General features: G+C 29.0%; 1 protein-coding gene across 3 annotated transcripts; it reads left to right on the top strand.

Annotated features, from left to right (window-relative positions):
- The first annotated feature begins 383 nt into the window (after positions 1–383).
- Syngr (synaptogyrin) lies at positions 384–6,381 on the top strand. Of its 3 annotated transcripts, XM_040715120.2 has the most exons (5): positions 461–718; positions 923–1,297; positions 1,507–1,681; positions 2,152–2,169; positions 5,108–6,381. In XM_040715120.2, exons 1-5 carry the CDS (start codon positions 599–601, stop codon positions 5,134–5,136), a joined length of 717 nt encoding a protein of 238 aa, XP_040571054.1. In that variant the 5' UTR covers positions 461–598; the 3' UTR covers positions 5,137–6,381. The 3 variants fall into 3 exon arrangements, 2 of the variants coding, with proteins under 2 accessions (XP_040571059.1, XP_040571054.1); XM_040715125.2 differs by lacking the exon at positions 2,152–2,169 and having other exon boundaries at positions 384–718; XR_005864992.2 differs by lacking the exon at positions 2,152–2,169 and having other exon boundaries at positions 427–718; positions 1,507–1,818.
- The last annotated feature ends 20,889 nt before the right edge of the window (positions 6,382–27,270 follow it).

Below are 27,270 nucleotides of genomic sequence, written 5' to 3'. Positions count from 1 at the left end.
CGGTATATATTAAAATAATGAATATAATCACTAAGACTTTACCATATTGAATTTAAAACCATTTGTGACGGGGGAGAGAATGTTATAGATTGTAAAATATATGTTTATAAGTAAATGACTGCAGGTTATTTGTGTTCAAATTGTATCTGAAAGTACACCTGTATATTTTTAAAGCAAAATTGCTAATATTCATTAGGTATAATCACAAATATTTCTACTTATTATACTACTACTATATATATATATTAAGATATATGGAGCAAAATAAATCTATGTAAGTGTAAAGAAGGATCTGCTTTCTAAATGGAAAGGAGAGGAATGCAAAGGTGAAATTAAAGAGGATTCAAGTTTCTTCTCTATAAGAAGACACTATTTTTTGAACCATCCTAGAGAAAAAGCTGTCCCGCCACGCTTTGTGCTTCCATTATAGTAAAAAGAGGGCCCTCAGTAGATACTTTCCAAATCGATTTGAAAGGAAGGAAGGGAAAAGAAGAAAAAGAAAAGGAAGAAAGAAAGAAAGAAAAAGTAGTGAAGGATTTGTTCCTGGGAAGGGGAGGTGAAGTTTTCCCGGAATAAGATTCTTATTTTGTTTTAAAATATGGATCCTGGGGGTGGATATGAAGGCGGAGGGGCCTTTGGCGGCGGAAAGACGGGAAGAGAAGTGGATCCGTTGGTTTTTCTTAAAAAGCCTCATGTTGTTTTGAGAATCGTTGCATTGGTATGAATTTCTTTTTCTTTCTTTTCACGTCATATGACGACCAAAGTCATGGGGGTGATTTTTACATAGAAATAAGTGATGAACCTATTATCCTTCTGGTAAAGTTATGACTCATGCAAAGGCTCTTATATATGTGGAGAGTGATTTAGTTTTTAATTGATAATTTAATGATCACATGAAAAAAGAAATCATTCCGTTTTTCAGCTATCTGCTATCATCGTCTTCGGGTGTGTCTCATCTCAAGGATGGACTTACGATCAAGCAGACATGAAGGAAGTGTGCATCCTCAATGATAGTTCTTCAGCATGTCATTTTCCAACGGCTGTTGGAATCATTGGATTCCTGGCATCTATTGGTTTTCTTGTTGGAGAATGGTTCTTTGAGCAAATGAGTTCCATCAAAACAAGGAAGCACTACGTTCTTCTTGATCTCGGATTCTCTATTGTCTGGGCCTTCTTTTACTTAATAGCGTTTTGTGTCCTTGTTTACTCCTGGCACAACACAGATAAAAAGATGAGCTATGCTTCCTCCAACATCTATGGATCAATGTTTTTTAGCCTTGTGTCTATTGCATGCTGGGTAAATTGTCTATACCTTATTTTATTTCATGTTAAAATATATAGATTTATGCTGAGGTTGTATTAAAAGTTTTGAGGACCATGTGAATAAAGTCAATAGTGGCATGGATCTCAAAGCCAAATCATTCCAAGCACAATCATTAATTTGCTTATATATATAAAATATGCGAATGAAAACTTCAAAAACGTTAATCTCATTTCCTTTTGCAGGGAGGATCTGCTTTTTTTGCTTTTCAAAGATACCAACAAGGCTCCGGGGCAGCATTTACCCAGGGAATAGGCGAACAGGATATGATGGATCCTGGAGGAGCTGGTTATACCACAGGAGGTATGGATGATGAAGGTGGTTATACTGAGGCTCCATTTAGCGGAGGAAGCCAGCAAGGTACTGACGATTATGGAAGATTTTAAAACCGTTGTTAATTGCAATTATTTTCACTTTGCACTAATCTGCAAAAACATGTAAAATCTCTTATGAGTCTAAATTTGTATCAAATCAATATCATCAAATTAAAATTCAAGGTATTTTTCTATTCTTTTGTTTAATGAATATATTATTTGATTCATGTTACTAAAAAAATGATAACACCCAATCAATGGGAAATTTGATTTTTGTACTAAGACAACAAAACTACAATTAAATTAATTTTTTTTAAAGCAAAATATATAACTACTTTCTCTTATTTTGTGATTACAAAGCATGTTAAAATAAATTCACTGATACGTTCATACTGATAGGTATACACTATGTATATTAGGAACAAATTAATTTTAATTTTTTACCGTAAACTATAATCCAATTATTTATTATCAATTCTATTTTCTCCTTTGAAACAAATAACTATATGGACAAAGAAATGCAAGCTTCAAATGGTAATATTAAAAGCACTTTAATAACATCGATGTGTAGTATGTAGATATTGCACAATTGAAACTCTAACTTTATATATTTTATATATAACTTTCTCTAGTATTTTTGATTAGTAATGTATAGTTCAAGTCAACCCTTTTACTCCTTAATATTTGAAGTAGGGTTTTTATAACGGAGTTTGATAGTTACTAATATTTTTTACATTGAGTGTGAACAAAGAGTATTAATTTAATGTACATTCATTATTTTACAAAATTGTTGGATGGTTGTTATGTGGGTACTTAATCCTCTAAATAGGGTACTTTAATGCATACAACCTTCTTATGCAAAATTAATTTAGATCATAGACAGTAATAAATAATATGAATGAAAATGACTCTTGTTTTCAGAAATCTATATTTAAAAAGTAATTTAAAAAAACTTTGATACACTTTAGCAATTTAGTTCAGTGGTTCTCAAACTTTTTACAGTGTCTACCATCAGATAAAATATCACGATCTCCAATTTTAACAAACAACTGCAGTATCCGGCATTTCTGGAGTAATTAGGCTTCGGCTGAAATATGTTTTTCCTTTTATAATATAGAAGATAACTCCCCAAGAAATTATCCTTTTTACTGTCCGTTTTTCATGAGTACACTCTCAAGTAGTTACTCAATACTTAGATGATCTCTCCTCAAGAATAAAAAAAAAACAATAATAAAAGATTGAGATTTTTTAAATAAATGATTTGATGAGTCTAATCAAAAGTCAAATTCATTCTTTGGTCTATAATTTTCAGTACTTTTTTTAAAAATATGAGTTAAATGAAACACCTGCGAGATTTTATTTATTTTTACATAGCAGCGTTTCATATTTTAAACAAGTCTTAAGATATACTATAACTTTATTTGACTTATAATTTACATCAGAGAGAAATATTATACAGGTCTTCCTGGATATTAGACTCCCATTTTCTTAAAATGATGTGAAGGTATACATCAAGAAGCACTATGTCAATGCACCCTGTATACCCGTTTGATGATAATTGCAAAATGCCGGCGAGATTTCATTAATATGACTGCATTGCTATTTCTTGGAACAAAAATATTTATATTATTCACACGCTCGATGCTACACATTTACACAACGCTTGTAAGATTGCTTTAATATGACTACCTTGTTATTTCTTAGATTAAGAATGCCCTTTTTTTCAAACCGCATAAACATACAGATAAACTTTGCATTATTAATATACCTATGACCAAACCGAATATACATTATCAGATTTTAAAACTATTTCCAACGTTCTGGAGATGTACGACTAATTTCATAAGTACGTGTACCCTATTTATTAAACAAATATCAGATTAATGTCTTTAGTTATTCATCTATTAAAATGATATATGTGTAGACATTGGTGTAAAATAAAGTCCTTAATTTGATATGTATAATAATTTTACTTGGCTTCACATTAAATTGATCCGAGTAATTAGATTATTTGGCACTTTATTGCAACTTTTAAACAATTATATACACATATTTAAAAAAAATTGAGTGATTAATTATTTATGAGCTTTATACTTCTTTAAAATTTATAATAAATGTTTTTTTTTATTTGTTTCATTTTTATCTGTTGAGTAAAAATTACCATCCAGTTCAAAATTTCAAAAATTGAATTATCACTCCGTGTTCATGTCAAGTTAAACAGTATGAAAGAATGATTCTTTAATTACCCTATGACATTTATTAAACAAATGAGGACATATTTTGGAATATTAACTAATTAAAACATCAACTATAACGTGTTTGGAAAGTATAGGGTGGTTCAGATAAATTAGAAAAATATATAAAAGCTTATAACGAACGAACTAGATGTGGTTAAACCATTATTTTTTTATAATTTTAAAGCTACATTTAATAACATTCAGTTATTTATAATGATATTTGCCCTTCTTGATAAATTCGGCCACTCGGCGGTGGATGCTTTAGCAGGTCTGGGCGTCTTTGTGCGGATCCAACTTTGCCTTTTGATACTCAGGATAGCGGTGGTGATGGATTTTTATCCCTCTTGAGGACAAGCGGTTATCTAACTTGATACTCAGGACAGTGGTGGTGACAGGTTATGATCCAACTGCAAAACCTATTCGCTGAGTTATATTTTGCAAAATAAAATGGAGTATCTTGTGACAATTTCTTATCATACTATAGTTTGATTGTCTGAAAACAATATAAATTTCAACAAAAATATGCTAGATCAGGAATGTCTAGCCTTGTAATGTAATGCGCTGCAGTGCCACTTGAAATATTTTAAAGGGCCGTATAACCTATTAAGTTGAATTTATTTAAAAATGGCTATATAAAACACAACTATTAAATTATAAATTTATTTCAATCTTACACCAAATATAAATAAAGGCTTAATTTAACTTATCGAGCCCAAACTGCTTCTAAAGCTAAACTGCCATGCGTGTTAGAGTCTTAGAAAATACGAAATACCGTCAAATATTTTTCAATGTTTATACGTATTATGAGGGTTCGACGCGTTTTGATGATATAGTAACAGTTTCGCTAAAAAATACTACTTTCACTAAGAATGAGTAGTGGGCTACACCTATAGTTTTTGTGGTCCACAATATTGACCGCTAGTCACAGGTTTGACATCCCTGCACTAGAATATAAAATTGCTTGCAATGAAATTGTACCTTAATCAAATCCTGAATGATCAAAAAGCTTGCAATGAATTTTTTAATAATAAAATTACTCACAATCTTTTTACTGACAATGTAAATGAAGTAATAATAACCATTTACCACTCTATTGGAAATTTTATAGATTGCCCGGGTATTTTGCACATAGCCCGTAACATAGGAATAGTTAGTTTAAATAAAATATTTGATCAACTTTTCTTTGAACTTTTTTTTCATAAACTAATTGATAAACTATACTTTATCTCTTTCAGGGATGGGATATCAACAACCAACGTACTAAAAGGGGCTGTAATTATATTATAGCTAGCATTATCCCCTAATTATACAGACAAACTCATATCTTAACTCTTTCTTGTTATTTTCCTTTACATCTAAAATATATTTAATATTAGTTAAATGTGAAAATTGTAGATACCTCTAATTACAAACTATAAATTGTTTTATTTTTAACTTCTTAGTTTATTGTTATATCATATGTCTGATTTTATTATTATACAATATTTAGTATATGTTGGCTTATGTTCATTATAAATAATTGCTTGTTTATTTAATATTCGTTACTAAAATAATACTAGTAACTTCTTTGGATTCAAAGAAACTTTTCATTTGTATAAAATATGTATCTGTTACGAGAAGCTTTTTAAATTTCTAAGGAAACTCGAGAAGGTTTAATGGAAGACGTCCATCAATTACCTAATAAAGAAAATATCACAATAATAACAGCAAAAAAGTTCAGCAAATTAATTAATTAACATCACTTAAGTTATTTTTCGTTGGGTTGGTTCAGCAAATTCTTACAAAAAATTAACATCATATAAAACACGGCGAAAAGTATCTAATAAAAATATCACTCAAATAAATTAAATTTTCTCAAAAACTAATGATATTTTAAAATGTTCTCACATATTTTTGTATATAAAGCTTATTTCTTCTCTACTCCTCCCGCCCCATCTTGTTACCTTTATCCCTACTAAACTATTTACTCATTTTATTACCCATCTTTTTTTTCTTTTTTTTTTGAGTATGAATGTTATAACTTAATAATATTATAATTACTTTTATCATTTATTCCAAGTTAGGCTTTAGTAAATTCTATTTATAAAATAAAATACATAACGACTTTACAGTAAAAAAATAAATATATATAATACATGTTGCAGAATCCATAAAGTATAAATTTAAGTTTTTAGTCAAATAGTTTTTTAAAGAACAGAAAAAAAGTATTACTTTCAACAATTTACACTGTTTGTTAATAAGTACATAATATCCATGTGTTTAAATGCCACTTTCTTTTTTTTTTCTTTTTTTGTAAAAAAATGGTCAATTGAAAAACTTTGTTAAAATATTGGAAAGATGGTACCATAAAAAAATAAATAGGATCCATTTTTATTATTAAGATCTTGTTAATTATGCTAAAATATAATTTTTTTTGTCAAAATTTTTCAAAGATGTAATTTTTTGTATTATTATGCCTCTTGTCAATAATAAACTCCTCTTTTCATTATTTTTTTCAATGAAATTCAAATTGTGTTTCTTTATTTTAGACGTCGAACTAATGAGCATGAGGGGTCATTTTTCACGATTCTAAGTCGTCCCATGAGTATATTCACATCAAGACCGACTAAAATTTGAATTGCAGTTTAATTATACCTAAGTGCGCTACTATCCAAATTGGAAGTACTAGTCTCTAGTTGTAGAACAAGAAATCTATATTGGGTTACAATACAACTATTTAAATGCCTGAGAAGTTCATTGGAAGAAAAATTGATTTGAATTTTGAGTTTCTCCAAAATATAATTGATCTATTGTGTTTTAATAACATCTATCTACATACTTTCTTGAATTTGTTATTGAAAAAAATTATCAATGAGATTTAAAGCATGGTATATTTGCTTTTCTCTATTCAGACAAACCAGTATTAAGTGGTCATGCAAGGGAAACTGAATAAGCCACCACTTAGCGAAGGTGACCAATAAAACCAGGATTATTATTTAGTATCAATTCTTAGTTTGAAAACTGAATATGACCACCTAGTGCGGCGACACGCTTAAAACGGGTCAGTTTAAAAATATTTAAAAAAATTATAATATAATTTAACTAATTTAGAAAAACATCATACAAGTGAGGATTCTTTTATTTTCAAAACAATCTATGTCATTCCTTCCATTATTTATTACAGGTATTTATAAGGTATTATTCAGTGAATAAAATTCTAGGAATTTTTTAGCTGGTCGTTTTTTGAAATTGGTGATCTGAAGAATCAATTTTCTTTTCCTTAGCAGTTGTCATTTTATTTCATTCCCTAGTAGTGAATATCCTTTCCTAAATAGATAATTTTTTTTTCAAAAGCTGATTAAACATTCGTGTGTGCTCACTCATAAAAGACGAAGCGTAACACCGATGACGATTTGTTGATGAGTTATACTTGTAAGTCCTTGTTGGACTTGGAGTAGAATTAGGAATCTAAATCGGAGTAATTATTGCAAATTCCCTTGTTTATTTCCTTTTCTCCGGGGTATTATATTTTTTTGCGATTTTTTAACGTGCCTATTGAAGACATGTTTTCGATCAATATCAATAATTTATAATGGTTATTTTCCCTTTATCAGTGATGGGTTTATAGGTTGAACTTGTATTATTGATTATAAATCTGTGAACAATCACCAACAATTATTATTAATTATAACTCCATTGTTGGGAAGAATCGGGGCAATGTCAACTGATTTTGAACATTTCTTTTGTTATTCTTCTTCTTATTTTTTTTTTGAAGAAAGGTTGGAAGATACAATAACCTTGATATTCTAAATTTTAATTGACTATTGATAAGGAGCGAATATCCCTAATTTTAAATGAAGTATACTCCAACTGTTGTATAAATTGACTATATTGGATAACTTCTACGAAAATTATTTTCCTCTTTTTGGAAGAAAGATTCAGATACGCCATAAAGATTACAATGTAAATTAATTGGAGTTACTTCAATTGTACAATGTGTAGCTCTTGAATAATTTTATCTCTATAATTAAATACATATGTATATATAATTAAAATATAAAGCCTATAATCTGAGAAGAAGGATTTAAATTTATTGTATTTGTAAACAAAATATAAATATGCTCTCCAAAAACAAATATGTAACTGTTCTGAAACAATTAATTTCCTCTTGTTTGTATCCATTTACAAAAATGTTTAAAGCATTTAACTTTATATATATATATATATATAAATACAGTTTGAAACTGCTTGTGATCTTTTGATCCCTAAATTTGGTGAATAATTTCAAAGAAAAAAAAAGTGATCTATACTTATTATGTATAATCCTTAAAAGATGTGGGGAATTAATAAAAAAACTGTAAGCTGTTTGTACAAATTTTATAGCTTCTGCATGGGTTATAATTTATATTTTGTATACAGTAATATACATGGATCAATTGACAAATTAGTTAATTATCCAACCTTATTATTCTTGTTTTAAAAATAGTGAGAGGTTGTGTTTTTAATTTAAAATATTGCGTTTTTATTGATTATTACGTGAATTTCTAATATTATAATAATTTTTAGAAGCAGATAGTAATTATAAAATTATTATAATAATGAACGCAAAACTTAAATTTAGTCATGAATAACTAGATATATAAATGAGCGGACATTTTTAAAGTCAACAAAACCTCAGAAGCTCAATTTTTTCTATTTATAATAACGAAAGACAACTATGTAAACTCTTAAGTAGTCCTTCATAAAAACATTGAAGAATTATATAAATAAATAGTTTTATTTGAATTTTGAAAAAAAAGGAGTGAGCTCCAAGTTTAACATTGGAATATTTTGGATTTAAAAATTAAGGTAAATACGTTTACATTAATATTAATTTATATAACCAACCCCATTTTTTATATAAGAGTATGAAAACAAATAATTTTTTTATTTAAAAGAATTATATTTTACAAATATTTTTTTAAATAATTTTAAAAAACCTTAGCCATGTATTTTTTGTATTATTTTATCAATAAAAAATTAGTTAATCCTCAAAAGATAGTTATATGTTCTCTTCATTTCAAAGACAAAGTTTTTTTTGACTAAATATATGCTCGGACAAACTTATAAAACACATTTTGTTGAAGAAAGATTTATTTCAGTCTTTTAATCTTCAAAGTACTTCTATAATTACGCTCAACACCGGAAGAGCATTAAAAACTGTTATCTTTATCTGAACTGAAAGAAAAACTAAATCTGAATAGCGTTCCAAAAGTTATTTGGCTTGAACATGAAGATCAATTTTTGTTTATTACAAAAAACTATGTAAGTATAATATAATTTAAATAACATACTGAATGCTTGAATTATGTCTAGTTATATATTATAATAGTAAAAACCAGCAATTAAAACATATTTATCATGCAATAACTATAGAACATAACCAACTAGAAGTTTCAAATATATATCTTAGCTTTTAAAAATTGTATTATCAAGTGAAAGTATAAAAAGAATAGGGAGCTATTTAGCTAATTTTTGAAGTCCATAAATTAAATAAGTTGACACTATCATTTTAAATAGTATCTAGATGAATATAAATTGTTAATACATTTTTAAAATATCTCCTTTCATTTTACTAGTTTGATTATATGAGTTAATTGAAAATTTGTAGATCAAATTTGAAGGTTCCTATGAAAGAAGCTACTTACCTTTTTGTTATGAGTTCATTTGCATCAATCTTAAGTTTTCTTGCTTTTTCAAAGTCAAAATATGAAAACAATATAAATAAAGATATTATATTAAGTAATCAAAGTTACATAGATATTTAACATGGATTGGTGGAAGAAAAACAAAATTTTGTTCATATCAGAACAGTTGAAGGTAGCCACTCTGGATACAAATAATCTTCTAGTGTGATATAAATTATCATTTTCTTTTCTTTGGCAAACAATTTCAACTCCTACATGGCATCAATAAACTTATGCCGATAGTTATATAACTCTTCCTCGGAACCCTCAGCGTGCTGGATATTTGAGATATCGTAGATATATGCTGTAGTGGCTTGCATATTCTTTGATTACTCCCTCGTATTATTTAAATTAATAAAAACTTGTTTCCTATCTATACTGGAGTCAGAAAGGCCCATAACATTAACTTGGACTTCATCTCTTTGACTTTATAAGACATACAAAATAAAAAATTAATGCCATAAAATATCAATATCTAATATAATCATTTCAAAAAAAAGTTACATTTCGTTTTCCTTCAAAATTTATATTCAATATATGTATACGTAATAGGTAGTAGTAGTATTTATTTGGTTCAGTTCAAATTAGTCTCAAAATTGGTCCTATTGGTCAATAGAACTATCAGCCAAATAAGATAAATGTTAAGAGCATTGACATTTCTTGCAAAAAATACTTATGTCTTCATTATAATGCAATATAAAACGATTATATTATATTTAGTTCTAATGTATAATGTAATAGTTTAAACAGGGAAACCCCTCTCAATGACGTCACAAAGGGTCTGTTATATTTTCTTTAAGGACCGAGAAGTAGAATTGGACTGAACCGCAGTCCTCGCTAATAATAGTTTCTTATTATAAATATGCGTAAGTATCAATCAAATTTGGAGGCTTATCCAGAATTTTAGTAAAGCTACACATATATTTTAACCTAAAGACACTTTTACAAACGGACAATAACTATTTCAAGTTTTATAGCACAGCGATACTTAACTTTTTTTTCTTGATTACCCAATTCCAGAATCTCTATAGATCCATTTCCCAATCATCTTTTTTCATTTACGTAAATATAAATATAGTGATTTTTTAATAAGATCTAAGTTCAACCCCTCACCCCCCCTCCTTTCCTCCCAGTTGAAGAGCTACCGCTTATAGCTGAAAAGTTTTGCCTTTTTTTTCTTATAATCGATTGAAATTGATCATGCTATATCTTAGAACTTAAGATACCTGGAATAGATACACATTTTTCCTTTTCTCAAATGAGTCATGTTTTGCTATACCTAATATATACAATAACTAGCAAAGGGTTATCCGGCGATACTCGGCGAAAGAGGAAGCGGGATAACACATTGGCAATGGTCGAAATAATTGAATAATTATTCAGAAAATAATTCTACTTAAATACAGAATTATTCCATTATTCTAATAATTATAAAATGAATTTTTCGTTGTTGTCGAGAAAAATCATAATAATTATAATTCTCTTGCTGTAATAATAACGATGGAGCGGAAAATTGATTATATTTTATACTAAATTTACAAATCACAATATATCAATCCTTTTAACTAATATTTCAAATTAAGTTATGTTAAAGTTACAAAATATATAATACTTTTTTTTCTATTTTATTTCTATTAGTTCTGTTTCACAGTGAATTTATGTATTCGCAAGCGTGTGTTTTATTCATTTTCGGCCAGTATCCCACTCCCCGATTCATAGCGCGGGTAAAGTGGGTGAATGGTTAAGTTTCATTAATTCATTTAAAAAAAATACTTATTCTAAATTCTATATTTTACTAAGCCAATATCTTTAACCTTTAATTAAATACTGGGGTGGCAATTGGTTTATGGAATTGCAAGGATTTTAATCGGATGGCCATCTGACGCTTAATAAAATGATAGACAAGTCGGAGCCAATGCCGTTTTATACTATTATTTTAAATGTTAAACTATTCTAAAATTATTTTTTTACTAGAAAAAAATATACAAATGGAGGCAGAGAGAAAATATCTATAGGAAACATGGTCCACAAGGGATCCCTGTTACGGAGCCAAAAAATGATTGAAAAGGACAAAAAGTTCCAAAACAGGAACCCCCCTAGCAGGCAGGGGTTGGCCCATTCCCAACGGAACAGAGGGCCGTGCTTAGGCAAATTTCAAGTCTCTGCCTTCCATATTTAATTATATAAAAAAGTATGAATTTTATTAGATTTTTGGATTTATCACCCTAACAATTATTAAATTGTAAAAAAAGATTTACTTACAACAAAATGAAAATTACAGAATAAAAAGTGGTTTAAAAACTTGGTACAAAGGAGGGCTTTACTAAAACGTCTTATGAATAGGTTACATTTAGAAATTATGAATTAAGACACGTTTTTTCTCATGAATAAAGTATTTTACAAAAAAAAAAAGAACAACGAACAAACAAACAAAAATGGAGTGATGAGCGAATTAAGTACATATATTGTGTTGCTATTTATTATTGGTAGTGTTGAATCGTTCTAAAAAAACTGCAATTATATCAGTCTAGTTTTAATGCAATTTATCAGTCCACTGTTCATAATTGGTCTTTCATGGTATAGAATAGTAAAAAAGATCGGGCCGATGAAAAAAAAAAAATGAAAGGGGTTAGGGGTGGATACTGATTAGGAAATCAGACCTGGAACCGAGCCAGAACTTATAATTGTATAAAAATTATAGAAAAAATGATATATTTAGACACTCAAAAATGTTTTTAAAGTACAAAAATCTTGTTATAACATCACATTTGGGATTATATTCAGTTTACAATAATTGAAACGCTCTTATCTAAAATAAATATATAATTAATGGAAATGATTACCAAAAAAATTTTACGTGTATAAATATATATTTTTTGTTATAGAAAAGGTAATTTAAATATAGTTACAGGACCATTCATCGTGCTACCAAATCATTAACATGGAGTGATTGGCGTTGTACATTTAACATACCCCCCCCCTGACTTAATGTATTAAGATTTTCATGTATCATATAATGACATCAGTAAGGGAAAATATGAAAATATTGCGTATTAATGTCATTTTGTATACCGGTAGTATAGTAGTACCGGAGTACTGAAGCATTTAACACTATAACGACGGTGGTATCACTTCAATTTGTGGTCTGCTGGCTTCAAAAATGAATCCACCTGTTTTGAAGCATTGTATATTAGTCAATTTGTGTACAAGATTATATTAAAGCTGAAAGAAAGATTTTATGAACGTTCTAAGTCTCTTTTTAACAAATAATAGTAAATACTCATTTCTCTTTTCAGACTGATAGTATACAAAATGATCCCATCAATGTTTCAAAACATGTTGGGTAACCAAAGAATTAATATAGTTACAATACGGCGTATTAGTCCTTAAACAGATATAGTTTGGTTCTAGATGACGTCACTTAACTTTTTTTATTCTTTTTTAATCAGTTTTAGTACTGACAGTCCAAAGAATTAACGGTCTTAATGACTGATAGGTCCGGTTCTAAGACTGTACCGAACTGCAACGAATAAATAAGGACTGACACAACACTAAATACATATATAAAGTTGTAGCTAAGCATCAACAGAATGATTTCCGATATGTCTGAGGTTATATTTGAACAAGAACAATTGGGTAGGTACAAAAATGATTTCATTGTCTACTGAGTTAGCAGACAATGCTTTACAGATAATTATAAAAGTCTTTGGCTCCAAAACTTTGTCTAGACAAAGAGAACTACGTTCAAATGCTTAATAAAGTACAATTTTTTTGAGAAACTAGAATTGAAACATTAAATACCGCAATGAGAAAATGGTATAAAAATGAGGTTCAAGGTAATTTTGCTGCATTCCTTTTTGTCTCTTGGTGATGTCACTGCTTGACCTTTTCACTGCCTTTTTTATGCTTTTTATGTTATATGTTCGTACTTTACCTTTAGTTTTCACTCCTTTCTTTCTATTGATGAAGTTTCATACATTTTTCAAGCATCGTCCTTTCAGAATATACTCATCATCCACGATCTGTGACTACTTTGCCATCAGAAACCAAATTCCTTTTTATTTTCTCGCTATCTTTAAGTTATCTTCTGCTTCTGATCTACAATTGAGATAAAATAGAAAATAATGAAATCGCCGTAGCTCATGGACAACTCGCTCAAGATAAATTATTCTCTTGAACTCAATGTGCGTAAGTTTGCGCCCAGAGGATTCCTGGATAAAGAAATATACTGTATGTATATGGACTTCACACAAGATTCCTAGATTAGTTGGAGTAATTACTATAATGTTTACTAATACTTAATCAGTGCAACAAATTCATTTTTTTTAATAAATGTGGAAACCAATTATAGGAACACTAAAAAAATATACTAAAGTTAACGTTTGAAAAGGCAGCGAATATGTTATGCAGAAAAATATTTAAGAGGCAAAACTGTATGGTGCAAAATTACCGGCGCCGAAAAGTGTCATGCAAAACTAGTGGTCACGCAAAAATGATCGTTTTTGTATTAAAATAGTTCTATACTAAATGAGTATTACAGTTTCATTACATTATACAAATATTGGACGGGTGATGACGAAACCTTCAAATTTCTGAGCTAGACACTCCCCTCTTCCTTTCAATAAAAGATTTTTACAAAAAAGTACTATAATCAAAATATTCCCTCATTAAAAAAGTCTTGATTTTTCTAAGAAGTTGTTCTTCCTTTTTAAATATTTATTATCAAAATGGTACCGAAAAGTAAACAAAATGATATCGAAAAGTGAACAAAATGATATCGAAAAGTAAACAAAATGGTTATCGGTTTGGTAGCAGAACTGGTAGAGGTATACTAGTATTGGGACGACACTAATCAAGACATATATACCACAATTTGAAAAACGTAAGAAACTCATTAAAAAAGGAAAACAAAGATAAAAGGGTTCTGTGAAGAGAATAAAATTGCTGTATAGATGGGAAAAGCTATTGAAACATTATGAAAATGATAAAACTTAGACATAAAATTTATTATCTACATAGGTATATTTATTTCTTATAGAATATTTTACTGACGTCATAATCATAATTGAAAGAGGCGCCATTTTGGGAGCTCAAATTTGATATTTTTTATAGTTAAAATGGACTAATTTACAATATATCTTAACTAAACTCCATCAAATGTTTGTTTGAATAAAAAGACTTAACTTATGAATTAAATACTACTTGATGCCAATGATTCACACTGATATTTGAATTTTATCAAAGTATTATGTACTAAAAATGCTTATAATTGTACTTAAAAAGTAACATAATTAAAGAAAAAAATATTTTTGTTTCCTTTATAATAGTTAAGTTGTATTTACAACACGGAAATAAGATTGTGTAATAATGTAATAACACATTTTTAATACATTTTAGAATCATAAACATCCCTACTAATGGATCAATGTTTGTCTTCTGTATGAAGACTTGTAAATATTGGAAAAATCCTTCTTTTTGTCTGTTTCTGGACCATTTTTTAAAGTGAAAATAAAACACAAAAATTTCAATTGTCCTATGTAAACTTTAATATTAATTCAATATAAAATATGTATTTATAATATTACAAAGGCAGTATCTACTTAAGTAGATAAATGTTTTTAATGATATTATCATCCTTCCCATTGTCATAACAACCATTATGCTATTAATTATATACAAAAATAATTATAAAATCCTTCATGCACAAACCGTCATTATCATATCTATTCTCTTTTTATATACTATTCGGGACTTACAAGAATTGTTTTTATAAAATGCTCGGTTTTATAAAATGAAAATGATGCATGTCAAAAATTGACTTCAAAATAAAATAAAATTGATATTAATAGGATACAAAAATATTTTATATTTAAAAATATTTTGCAAAAAAAAACCGCAAATTCTAAAACATTTTTTTTCTGAATAAATAAATAAAAGAAGGATTAATATTTTAATCTTAAAATTATCAATTTAAAATATCATTAAGTCAAGTGTACTTTTTTGGCGATAAAAATATCATCATCCTAATGGATTATAACGTTGTACTATTAACGTGATAATTTATAATGTAAATTTTAGTAAGCTGGTGATTTGTCTACAATTTCTCTATTAAACGTGAATTTGCAGGGAATGAAATAGGGCGAAGGATGCTTACTTTACATAATAACGTCCAGAGTGTCATTTTTCTTATAGCTAGTAAAAAACATATAATTTTTCCTTCATCAAGGACCCAATTCCCAGTTAATTCTGGTGGTATTGTGTGATATGTACAAATAAAGGTTCCGCAGAAAGTTACATAAAAATTATTGATTTCTGATTTGGTTGCATCATTGTACAAGGGACTTCAAAATTCTATTCGAAAGGGTAGAAGCAAGACTTTTCCTATTGTGGCTCTACGTTGTGTAGGGAAAGTAACAATACCACCTCCACAGAGTGTGTAAAACATAAGACAAGTCGGTTTTTGTGTCCTTTGAAACGAATAAAGGGAAACTTGATGAACATCCAAGTCTGAAGGGCCTTGGTGAAGTGCAGGGATCTGGGACTCCCGAAATTGCCTGCCCTCCTTCTGGTCAAGGGACATTGATTAGGCATCTCTTCAATCAGGCGAAAAACAAAGCTCGATTTTTTTTTTGATTTAACCATACTCTCTCTAAATGTCATAGGGAAAGGGTTAAGCTCAGTGATTATCACAAGTTTCTTTTTGATGTGTTACAAGATAGGGAGAAAATAGGCAGAAATATAAAATTCAAAGATCAAGCGTCCAAGACGGTTGTAAAAGTGAAGTCTTCTTTAAAATATTTAGAAAACTTTCGACCCACGAAAAAATATGGCATTTCTAAGTATGCAAGTAGGGCGAATAACTGAAGATCCCAAAGAAATACCTGATGAAGCCTGCAATTTTTACTTCGAGTTATACGGTTGTCCGGAATGTGCAACATCCTCACTGTATTAAATGAATAGAGAACGAATCCAGAGGATAGAACGTGTTCATTCTGTAAAAGGAAGACAGACATCATCTCATAGTTTTTGCTTTTGCCAAATGACTTTATCCATGTTAAGATGGGTGGAGTATGGTGTCACTTCGGAGTGAGACTCACCCAGCTGTCATCCTTTTTTCCTTCATATCATGAGTGTCTCAAAATAGAAAACAAAGTTTCCCAAGTCCAAGAGGTGCTCTACATGGGGAAACCGTGCGGACGAAATTATGTCACTAGGGATCCAAAGCTGCGTGTCCACCTTGACTAATATCATGGACTTAGTCCCAGATGGAGGCCCACCACTAGCAACTTAATAATTTTTAATCACACTGTTGACAAATAATATCCATCCAAGGAGCGTTGTATGTTAGTTTAGACCTGTTTCTCTAACACTTACTCAGGAAATACTCTTTTTCTTCCAAACTTTGTAGGGCCTACCACGCTTAGTTTGCATGTGAGCTTTGCGGATAAAATTTAACAAGTAAGATTAATTTACATATGCCTAAATTACATTGGATAATTTATCACCTAATATATAATAGAATACTCTTATTTTATTTTAAAATACAAATGATGTTCCAATGTATGTCAATATTCAAATATGTATAGATTCCTTGTCGCTCCAAATATTACTTTGGATAATATTATACGTTAATTTTTTTAACTTTTACTCTTTCCACTCTAATTTGGTATTGGTTTAGATTGGTACGTGGTTAAAGATACAAAAATGCAATTTGCTATCCCAAGAATTTGGAGGAACCCTCTAGATTACTCAATAGATTGCTATTATTGTACTATGGATACAAAGTAGAATGGAGGCAAAACTTCTCCAAATATTAAGCCATCAATTGCTCAAGTACAAAAACCTCCAAAATTACCAAGTTCAATAATTTCCAAAAAATATAACGATACCACAGGTATGGATTTGATAAACCCGATTAAAAAAAGAAGTACATACTTCCCAAACCCAAAAAAACTTAAACAATTTAATTAAAGAACTCAATCTCACAAAGTCCAATGCTGAGATCTTAACATCAAGGCTAAAAAAATAATTTACTAGACGAGAATGTACTTGGCCCCATTCATAGAAAACACCATCATCAGTTTCAAATTTTTATTGAAAAAATTGATGGTCTTTGCTTTTACCGTCACTGGGCTTTTTGAAAAATTGCAATTTTCCCTAGACATCAATGATTGCCGTCTTTTCAAAGATAGTTCACGTAGAAGCCTTAAATAAGTGTTGCTTCATAACGGGAATATATATACGTTTATTCCTCTGGTGCACTCAATCAAACACAAAGAAAAGTATAATAATGTTGAGATCTTGCTAGATGCAATAAAATATGAAGGGTACAAATGGGAAATAAGAGGGGATTTCAAAATGGTAGCATTTTTCATGGGTTTACAAGGTGGTAACACTAAATTTCCTCTCCATCTCTGTCTATGGGATAATACAGATGACTCTGCAAAGCATCATAAGAAGATCTGGCCACAGCGACTCAAATTTGTGGGAAAGAAAAATGTTAGACGGGAGCTTTTCATAAATCGAAAAAAAAATATTTCCACCGCTTCATTTGAAACATGGTTTAATGAAACAATTCGTGAAAGCTGTAGATAAGAAGTCTAAAGCCTTTCTGTACATCAATGATTTTTTCCCTGAGCTAATACCCGCAAAAAATAGGCAGGAGTGTTTTTACAGGTCCTCAAATAAGAAAAATAAGGAATTGTAAAGAGTTCCTGAAGAAGCTCGAGAAAAAAGAAAGATTAGCATTGACTAGTTTAATTGAGATTGGGAATTGATTTTTGGGTAATACAATAAAGGAAAACTATGTTGAGCATGTGAAGGCTATGTTGGACAATTACATAAAGATGTCACCCTAGCTACATATGTTGGATTCTCATTTTGAAAATTTTAAAGAAAATATGGGGATGTGTCTGAAGAACAAGGCGAGCGGTTTCACCAAGATATGCTCATGTTTGAAAGGATAATACAAGGGACTTATAAAGATAACATGATGGGAGACTATGTGTGGGGACAGATTTGAGAAAGTGATATGGAATATAATCCCAAAATAATAATAAAACATTTTTGAATCATATAAATAAATAATTTGTGATAAATATACATATAGTTAAAAATATAGGCATTGTAATATCAATTCTCAAATAACATACACAATGAAGAGTTATATTTAATATTATATGCTACTATAATATGCCGTACATAATTTGGAGGAAAAAGTATATTTCCTGCTCTTTGCTCTCAGTGTTAGACTTAACAAAATAAATCTTCGTTATTTTTACATATTTTAGATGCCATGCTTCACTAATATGTAATTATTTACATATAGTAAATACTAATCCATTAATTTGAATATAAAGCATCATTTAACTTGTTTTAATTCCCTTACATATAAATTATGTAATTATATGGACTCATAAGTAATTAAAAATTTTGGTTGGAATATTTTTGTAATCTACATTCACGCAACCTAACCAGTTTACTATATTTAAATTTTTTAATAAATATTATAAACTTAATTGACCATAAATCAATCAAAATCTACCTTTTTTAAAGGCATTTAAAAAAAATTGAAATATAAGGTATATTCTATAAGTTCACCTATGATAGAAAACATTTGAATAAAATATAAAAAATATATTAGCATATAAGTAAGGTCCTTCATTTTACTCTATTTTTTGTGGTTATATACATTTTATTAAATATAATCAAGATAACATAACAAATTATTCATTTTTAAAATGTTGAAATGTTTTTATGAATTTATTATTTAATTTGATTTTCATATATATCGTTTTTTATGTCAAAATATAGCACTCAACCATAGTGATTTTTAAAAAAGCTTTAAATGCCAAATCTTTATGGATGGCAAGTTGTAATTATCATATTGTTTAATGGCTTAAATAACAATAATAAATGTGGGTTTCAGCCGGTAGGCGTTCCAAAACCTTCATTTTGTTGAATAGTGATATTTATAGTTTAAATATTTTCATAAATATTTAATATTTTTTAAAAATCCTTCATTTAGAAGGGGCGGGAGCTAAAGCCCCCCCCCCCTATCTCCTCTATGAACACCCCTGCTAGAATACCTGTTTTTCAAAGGGTATGTACATGTTCCGATTGATTAAATGTACGTATTGTTGATATGTTGACCTCGAATTATATTATGTTCAGTTTTAAACATTCCGTCTATTCAATAAAGAATAATCTAATGCCTTGTGAAGAATTAAGTTAGAATTAACTACCATTCGATGCTTTTTTTTCTATTTTTTGAGCAATAAAATATAATATAGATATGGTTAAAGTGTAACCAGGGAAAACGTTGAAAAATTGAATATTGTAAATTTTGAGTTGAATAGTCAAAAGCTTTTAAAATAATCGGTCTAATTCAAATGAATTTATAACGAAGGTAAAACATTGGTCTAAATTCATCCATATAGGATCACATAAAAAAAAGCAAAAAGTAAAATTAAAAGGTATCGCCGTGATAGTCTGCCAACCCAAAAACAATATCATCACATGTTAAAGTAGGATTGAAGTAAAACAAATTATATTTTCATATAACTTGTTGAGGCGTATTGGTGTGAAATTACAATGGAATGATACATTTTGACCGTTCGCTTACTTATTTGCAAACTGAATAGAATAAACTTAGAAAGCACTGTATTCGAATATTATTAATTCGTTTAAATTCCCTATATGTCTTGAAATAATTAGATCTAACTGATATACTATTCACAACCTCTAAGCTTAATTTTCATGATGAAATATTTACAATCGATACAATAGATATCGACTAAGATTGCCACTAACTTTAACGTAAATGGCACGATTATATACATTATGAAAAAGAAAAACCAACCATTTGCTAAATTATATCCAAATGTCGATAAAACAGGATTAGTCAAATTTAACTATTCAAACGAATGCCGTACCAAATTCTGAAGACCATAATATTGGATCAAAAATGTTGTAATCCTAGTGACTAACAAACAAACAGAGACAAACGCATTAACTTAAAAATGGATATGGCTGCGTTGACAGGCTTAAAACAAGTGGTCATGACTGTACATACAGTTTATTCGTCAAGGAAAATAAATGGTATCATTTTCATTTATTTTATTCGTATAAAGAAAATAAAATGTTTTCCTTGAGCCCCCTCTTGAAAATAAAGATTTAAAATTTAATTTTCATAAGCATACAAAAAAATTGAAAATACCATGTACTTGTTTAAATATTTTATTTAATAAGAAATCTTGTGAATTTTTTTTTGTGAGTCAGTAGATGTGGAAATGAACAAATACACAAATTTCGTCTTTGAAACAAATACAGTCAAATCCAGATAAATAAAAATGCTATTTTTAGATAAAAATGATACAATATTCAGATTTTTCTTATATCGAAAATATATAATTTTTAGATATTTATGTAAATGAGTAATTTTGAAACTTTTTGTTTCAAGCAACTAGTGTTTGATTTGATCATGTTTTTAAGAGATCATCCAGGATTTGTAGCTCATCTTTCAGCAAAAGTGTTTTGGGATTAACTCACGATATTTCTCCTTATTGATTGTAAACCAATGTGAAATGAATGTAAAAAAAAACGTACAAAATAACAATGGTGATGTCAGCTTACGACTTGTACCTATAAAAAAGGAAAAGTCCTAATGGGGAATTCATAAATAATGAATAAAAAGTTGACATTATACGATATCAATCGGTATCTGAGAGATCTTTCACTACAAGCGTATTTTTATTATTTCTGATTTCCAGATTTGGCTGTTATATATGTAGGCATCCAATAAGGTTTTTTTAATATCTATTAAGATTCTATAGTTTATACAAATATACATTTTTTTATTCGGTAGTACGGAATTTGAAATATTAATCATAAAAAATTATTAAATATTTCAACCGTTGTATGTTCATGAAATATATACAAGTATATATTATTTTGAAAAAAATAAAATTTTCTAACTAAAAGTTAAAAATATACACCTATAATGGCTTTTCAATGTATATTTATCATGCATATAGAATAGAATAAATATCATAGACTGTTCAGTCTATTGCTGTATTTATTTAATACACTTGAATACAATCAACAAAAATAATGTACTTGGATTACGAGTTACATTCATGTCGAACGAATGCTTCTTTTCAAAAACTAATAGACCAAAAATTGAGAATTTGCAGCATTGTCTCCTAAAATGTGGTGTTATAATACTTGTTAGGAGTTGCGGATTAATAAAATACAAAGAAGTAGGGTCTGTAACTGTAAACGAAAACTCCAAGTTCAAAACAATGGAAAAAAGAGTTATTTGTTTATTGTTACTCTATTTATAATCTAGAATCACATGGCGATTACAACTTATTTATAATTTTATGTTCATATTGTAGAATAAAAATCAGATGATTTTTAAAAAAATGAAAAGGACTTTTAATGATAAGAAATAATTGCGTTTTGCTCATTATAAATGAAATTGATATAGAGCATATTTAATGATTTCGGGTAAATTTTTTGCCTCTGAAAACATTATTACTTATTACTAGCTAAATTTTGTTGTTCGAGTATATTTGAGTCTTCATAAAGTTCAAATAAGGATATTTTTTTAAATTTGTAATTTAAAAATTAGTATGACTAATTTTAATTGTAGTCTAACTCAACTGTTGATTTAATCAAAACATCTAACTTTAACTATAATCGGACTATTAACCACTAAAAGCCCTTTTATTGAGAAAAAAATCAATTCTAGCTTAATGATGTAGCAACGTATTGTTTGATTTGGTTGCATTCATTAATTTAATTTATGTGTATTCATGATTATACCTATTCATTCAAAACAAAGTTGCTAATTGTTTTCTAACGATAAGTAACTATTTATATCTACAAACAGTAACATAATATATGAAGAAAAGAGAAATCAATTATTTTTCCAGTAGATGGTTTTAGTAATGTGTCTCTTGCGTGGTATAAGTGAAATCAATTTAAGTTAGATGGGGTTAAAAAGATTAGATTTTGTACAAAAAAATTGATTTGATAGATTTGTGATTTTTTGAGCGTGCGTCAAATATAGACACCAAAAAAGAGAAAATACTCAATATTTTACTGTTTTTCTTCAAGAAAAACAGTAAAATGCAAGCCAGGTGGTTAAAAATATGAATAGTATTTATCCTTCTGATACTGGAATAGCCAAATTACGTGTAATTTTGAGTCGTCGGTTCCGTTTAGGTAATTTTGATACAAAAGATGCACTACACACATGAAGGCTAGTTGTCGAAAATGTTGATAAATGCTAAAAAAAAAAAAAATCATTAAAAATAATGAATTTTCTTTAACTAAGCCTATTATAATAAGAACACAGAAAAACCCTGAAAAACAGTTTTTATTTATATTAGTATTTTTATCATTTTAATTAATATTAACCGGTGCAAAACGGATGAAATAGTTTTAAAAAAATGAAGCAAAATTTAAATGCCCTGACTATTATGATCGCTCAACTGTTTATTGCCTAATTTAATACATTACAAATTTTTGTGTCTTTTTTACCCAGATCACTAACCGTGCTATACCACGAATGTTCGGATTAAGACTCCAATCCACAACAAATAAGGACTTGAAATGAATATAGGAACTTTCTCTCACTTCTGACAAAATGATATTAGAAATATCAACTCTCCCTTGTATTTTCAATTTACAATTCAAGAAACTCTCACATAACACAAAATTTTGCACTTTTGTTGGTATGAATGAATTTCAGTAACAACAGTTTTTATGAGTACTATTAGTTTATATTAGAATGTATAATAAATAATACAATCAACTAAAAGCGTAGAATATTCAATCATAATTTATTATAATTCCAAATATAGGGGTCATTGTATAATCAAATTAATAATTTGGTACTTTTGTTATTATGAGTAACCATTCTATGACACATGAATTTAAAAAATAATATTTTGAAATATTTATTATATAAATGAGTTTTCCATATCCTATTGTAATGCAAAATATTGATGTATATATACTCCAAGTAAATATCTAACGTACCTAGTTAAAGTAGATTAAATTTTTCTTCCCTAGAGACACGTGATTCTTGAATTTTCTATTTATATTATTTCCTTTACTTTAAAAGTTTGTATATGGAATACATTTCCAAAATTTACGATTCTTATCTTTAATTTAAAATAAATAAATAAATGTCAGCTATATTTTTCATTTTAACAAAAAACTGTGAGAAAGAACTCAACTTTCAAAATTATCATCAAGAAATAAAATAAAATTCTAGTAGTAAATGCTTTCTTCCCAAAATTTATATATATTATTACTATTCAAAACTTTATCATTCACATTTTCATAATGAAAGACATAACCTTTAAATGTCAAAATACATTCTTTATGATAATTTATAAACTCTAAGCTGCAACATTTCCTAACATATTTTGTACTTTATACCTTAATAATGGTTCATTGGTTAATTTTAATAGAATCATTTATCTTCAAGGGGTGCTTAAGGTGGAAACCCATAAGTAAGACAACATAAACTTTTACTAGGAGGTGTACTCGGAGTTATTATGTGTAGATTAATTTTATATTTATGGTATACTTAGGTACTCCTATGTCCTTTTCTTGTTTAATATGACTCACTGAGCTTTGTTATACAGACTCGTTGTATCATTATTATTTCTTAAATCGTACACTCAAAAATGAGTTCCCCTAAGACGGATAGAAAGATCCATTTGCTTCATTAATAAGGATAAAAAATAGTGGTTCTCAACATGTTTATAATAATTATCTTAAAATTTAATCTATCATATAATAGGAAAAGACTATTACAATCTTTATGAAATATAAATAATGAAAAAATAATAAAAAATATATCATATACAGGGTAGGACAGTAAAATGTGGACTGTTAATTAATGTTCATTTTCTCATTGCCATAAAATTTTTTAGTAATTATTTTTTTAATATCCTGTTTCTGCAGTCCTTTTTACGAAAACAAACTACACTAATCATTTAGTAATTTCATTATCATGAGCCAGTAACAAGCAATAAAGCTCCAAATTACTGGAGTTGATGTGTAATAATAGTATAATGAGGATCCTACTATGTCAATGAATCACCTCGCTTCTCTGTGGCTTCTAGGACAATCAAGAAGGCAATAAAGTACTACTTGGGATTAATTTCTTTCAAAAAGACTCCACACCACCTTCTAAAAGAGATTATGAATGCTAGGAGGCTTTAGAGGTGCAAGAAAATCCTCACATGGATCAAGGCAAATAAGTGAATTGTGAAATTTTTTCTCAGACAAGACGATTTTTACAATTGATCAATTATACACCCGCCAGATCGATCGCTGGCTTGCAAAAACAAAAGAAGGGGTCCAAGTAGACTTACCAAACCAGATATCCAAACCAAACAATGGTCCTTGGCGTTGTGGCCTCTGATGGAAAGAAGATGCCTCTGTTCTTTTTCGAGGCTGGACAGAAAATCGGCCAGGAGGCAAACTATAAAGTGCTTAGGTACATCATATTATAATGGCTGAAAAAGGGTTACTATGTGTAGACTCAGGACACTGCACCCTCTCACACGTCCGCTAAATGCCAAAAGTTCTACGCAGATAACATGTCTCGATTCTGGTCTAAAGAGATATGGCCCCTCCTCCCCAGATTTGAACCTACTATACTTTTATATATGGAACATTTTGGAGAGCGAATCCAACAGGACCTCACACCCAAATGTGGACTCACTAAAGTCGGCCAGAGTTGCTGAATGGGAAAACTTGTCAAAGGAGTTTGTCATCAACTCCTGCTTGGCCTACAGGCGACGTATAAAATCTGTAGGAGGGCATATTGAGTGAAAAAAGTTTTGCAAAAACCTTATCTATATGTTTTGTTAAGATAATTTTTTGCCTATTATTGAAAATATAAAATTATTAATGTATTTCTTAATCCATCTTTTGAGTCCACGTTTTGCTGCCCAATAATGTATTACACTTCATATACGAATAAATAACTGAGTACTTCACTGTTTATCAATATTTATCTCTTAAATTAAGTGCGAATAAATATATTTTCATAAAATAATAAGGATTAATTAAACACAGACCATTTTTTATTGTCGTTCAATCCAATACGAAGGGTAAGGGTATTTCATTTAAAAATCGACTAACATTAAGTCAGCCCTGACATTTGAACTGTTTAAGTTTATCGCTAAAGGTGTTAATTTTGTCTGCTATGACGGGACGAAATTTATTGGTCAGTAAAGGTTTTGTGGTGACAATTACGGCGGAATATTACACAAAAAATTTTTTTAGTATGTTTTGTCTGACTAAAATATATCTCTTATTTTCTTGACGAAATAAAGACAAGACTAAAACTAATGTTGATGAGACAAAATGTGACGAAACAAGACGAAATTAACACGGATCGGTAACAATTAATACCAAAAATTTGGCGACTGAAGGGTCAAGCCTTCAACCCCAAAAACACTATTTCAACCGTGAAACATCATGATTAGGGCTTGTTTTGCTGCCAACGGGACTGGAGACAAAAATGAAGACTACATCGAGATTCTTGAAATGCATTTGCATTAATCAGCAAAGATGCTTAAGTTTGGCAAACATTGGTACTTCCAGCAAGACAATGAACCAAAGCTCACATCCATACGAGTTCAAGAGTGAGTCAATAGGTATTAGGTTAGGGTCATAGACTGGTCAGCCCAAAATCCTGACCTTAACCCTATTGAGAATCTATGGACTATATTAAAAAAAGTAGTGTGGAATATTATCCAACAAATCTTGATGATCTTTGGAGATTCTGTCCAGAAGAGTGGGTCAAAATCAAATCCAGTATTTGCCTCAATTTAATGAGGACTTATCACAAGCGTTTTCAATATTTGAAGAAAGTCAGAGGCCATGTCACAAAGTATTAGGTCATTTTGCTCTTTGGGTATGAATACTTATGAAACGCTAAAAGTGATATTATGTTTATTTGCTACGAATGGTTACAAATAGTTTTAGGCGCAACTGTATGTCTCACGGGCATCTAAAAATAATATGAATATACAATTATTGTGAGAATCCTGATGATTTGAAGAATGATTTTGGGAGGAGAGCAACTTATCTGTCGTGAAGTTTTATCAGCTACAAGTATCCGTGAGAAGAAGGAAATAAACTCAAATCCCACTGCATCTATAGCAAGAAAATATAGACTGAAATTACACCAATGTCGATCATCAATTCTACTCCAAGTTCAACATTGAATTATACTTAGAACTCCCGAGCAAAACCTCAATGTTACTCTTCCTTTTCGTGAGCACATTAATATTCTTAATATTTTCTAATGAGATTCTCTGCCTTTAATAATTAAATGATAATGAGTTCAGCTTTTGAAAAAAAAAAAAAAAAATACCGCTCTCGCTTTCTTAGGCATATTTGATACACCTCAAGTCATGATTAAGGGTCTTTAATAAGCAATAATTTTTGTCGCCTCCTAATTTGGTGCTGCATTGCAGATCACTTTATTGATATACATATATTTAAAATATAGTGGAACATTTACATGTAGACTTTACAAACATATCGAAAAGATTTATCTATATAATGAAAAAAGATTATCTATTTAATGAAAAAAGATATCCTATTAATGCATTAAATCATCTATAGAATAAGGTTCGAGATTTGATTAATTA

The sequence above is a fragment of the Lepeophtheirus salmonis genome, chromosome 1 (genome assembly GCF_016086655.4).
Source record: "Lepeophtheirus salmonis chromosome 1, UVic_Lsal_1.4, whole genome shotgun sequence".
In the NCBI taxonomy this organism is placed as follows: Eukaryota; Metazoa; Arthropoda; class Copepoda; order Siphonostomatoida; family Caligidae; genus Lepeophtheirus; species Lepeophtheirus salmonis.
This window is presented reverse-complemented; position numbering and strand designations above follow the sequence as displayed.

Bases quoted from the DNA above. Each gene is read 5' to 3' on its own strand.
- Syngr (XM_040715120.2), top strand. From the start codon at position 599: ATGGATCCTGGGGGTGGATATGAAGGCGGAGGGGCCTTTGGCGGCGGA. The intron at 719-922 runs GTATGAATTTCT...TCCGTTTTTCAG, and splicing joins TTTTGAGAATCGTTGCATTG to CTATCTGCTATCATCGTCTT. The intron at 1,298-1,506 runs GTAAATTGTCTA...TTCCTTTTGCAG, and splicing joins TTGTGTCTATTGCATGCTGG to GGAGGATCTGCTTTTTTTGC.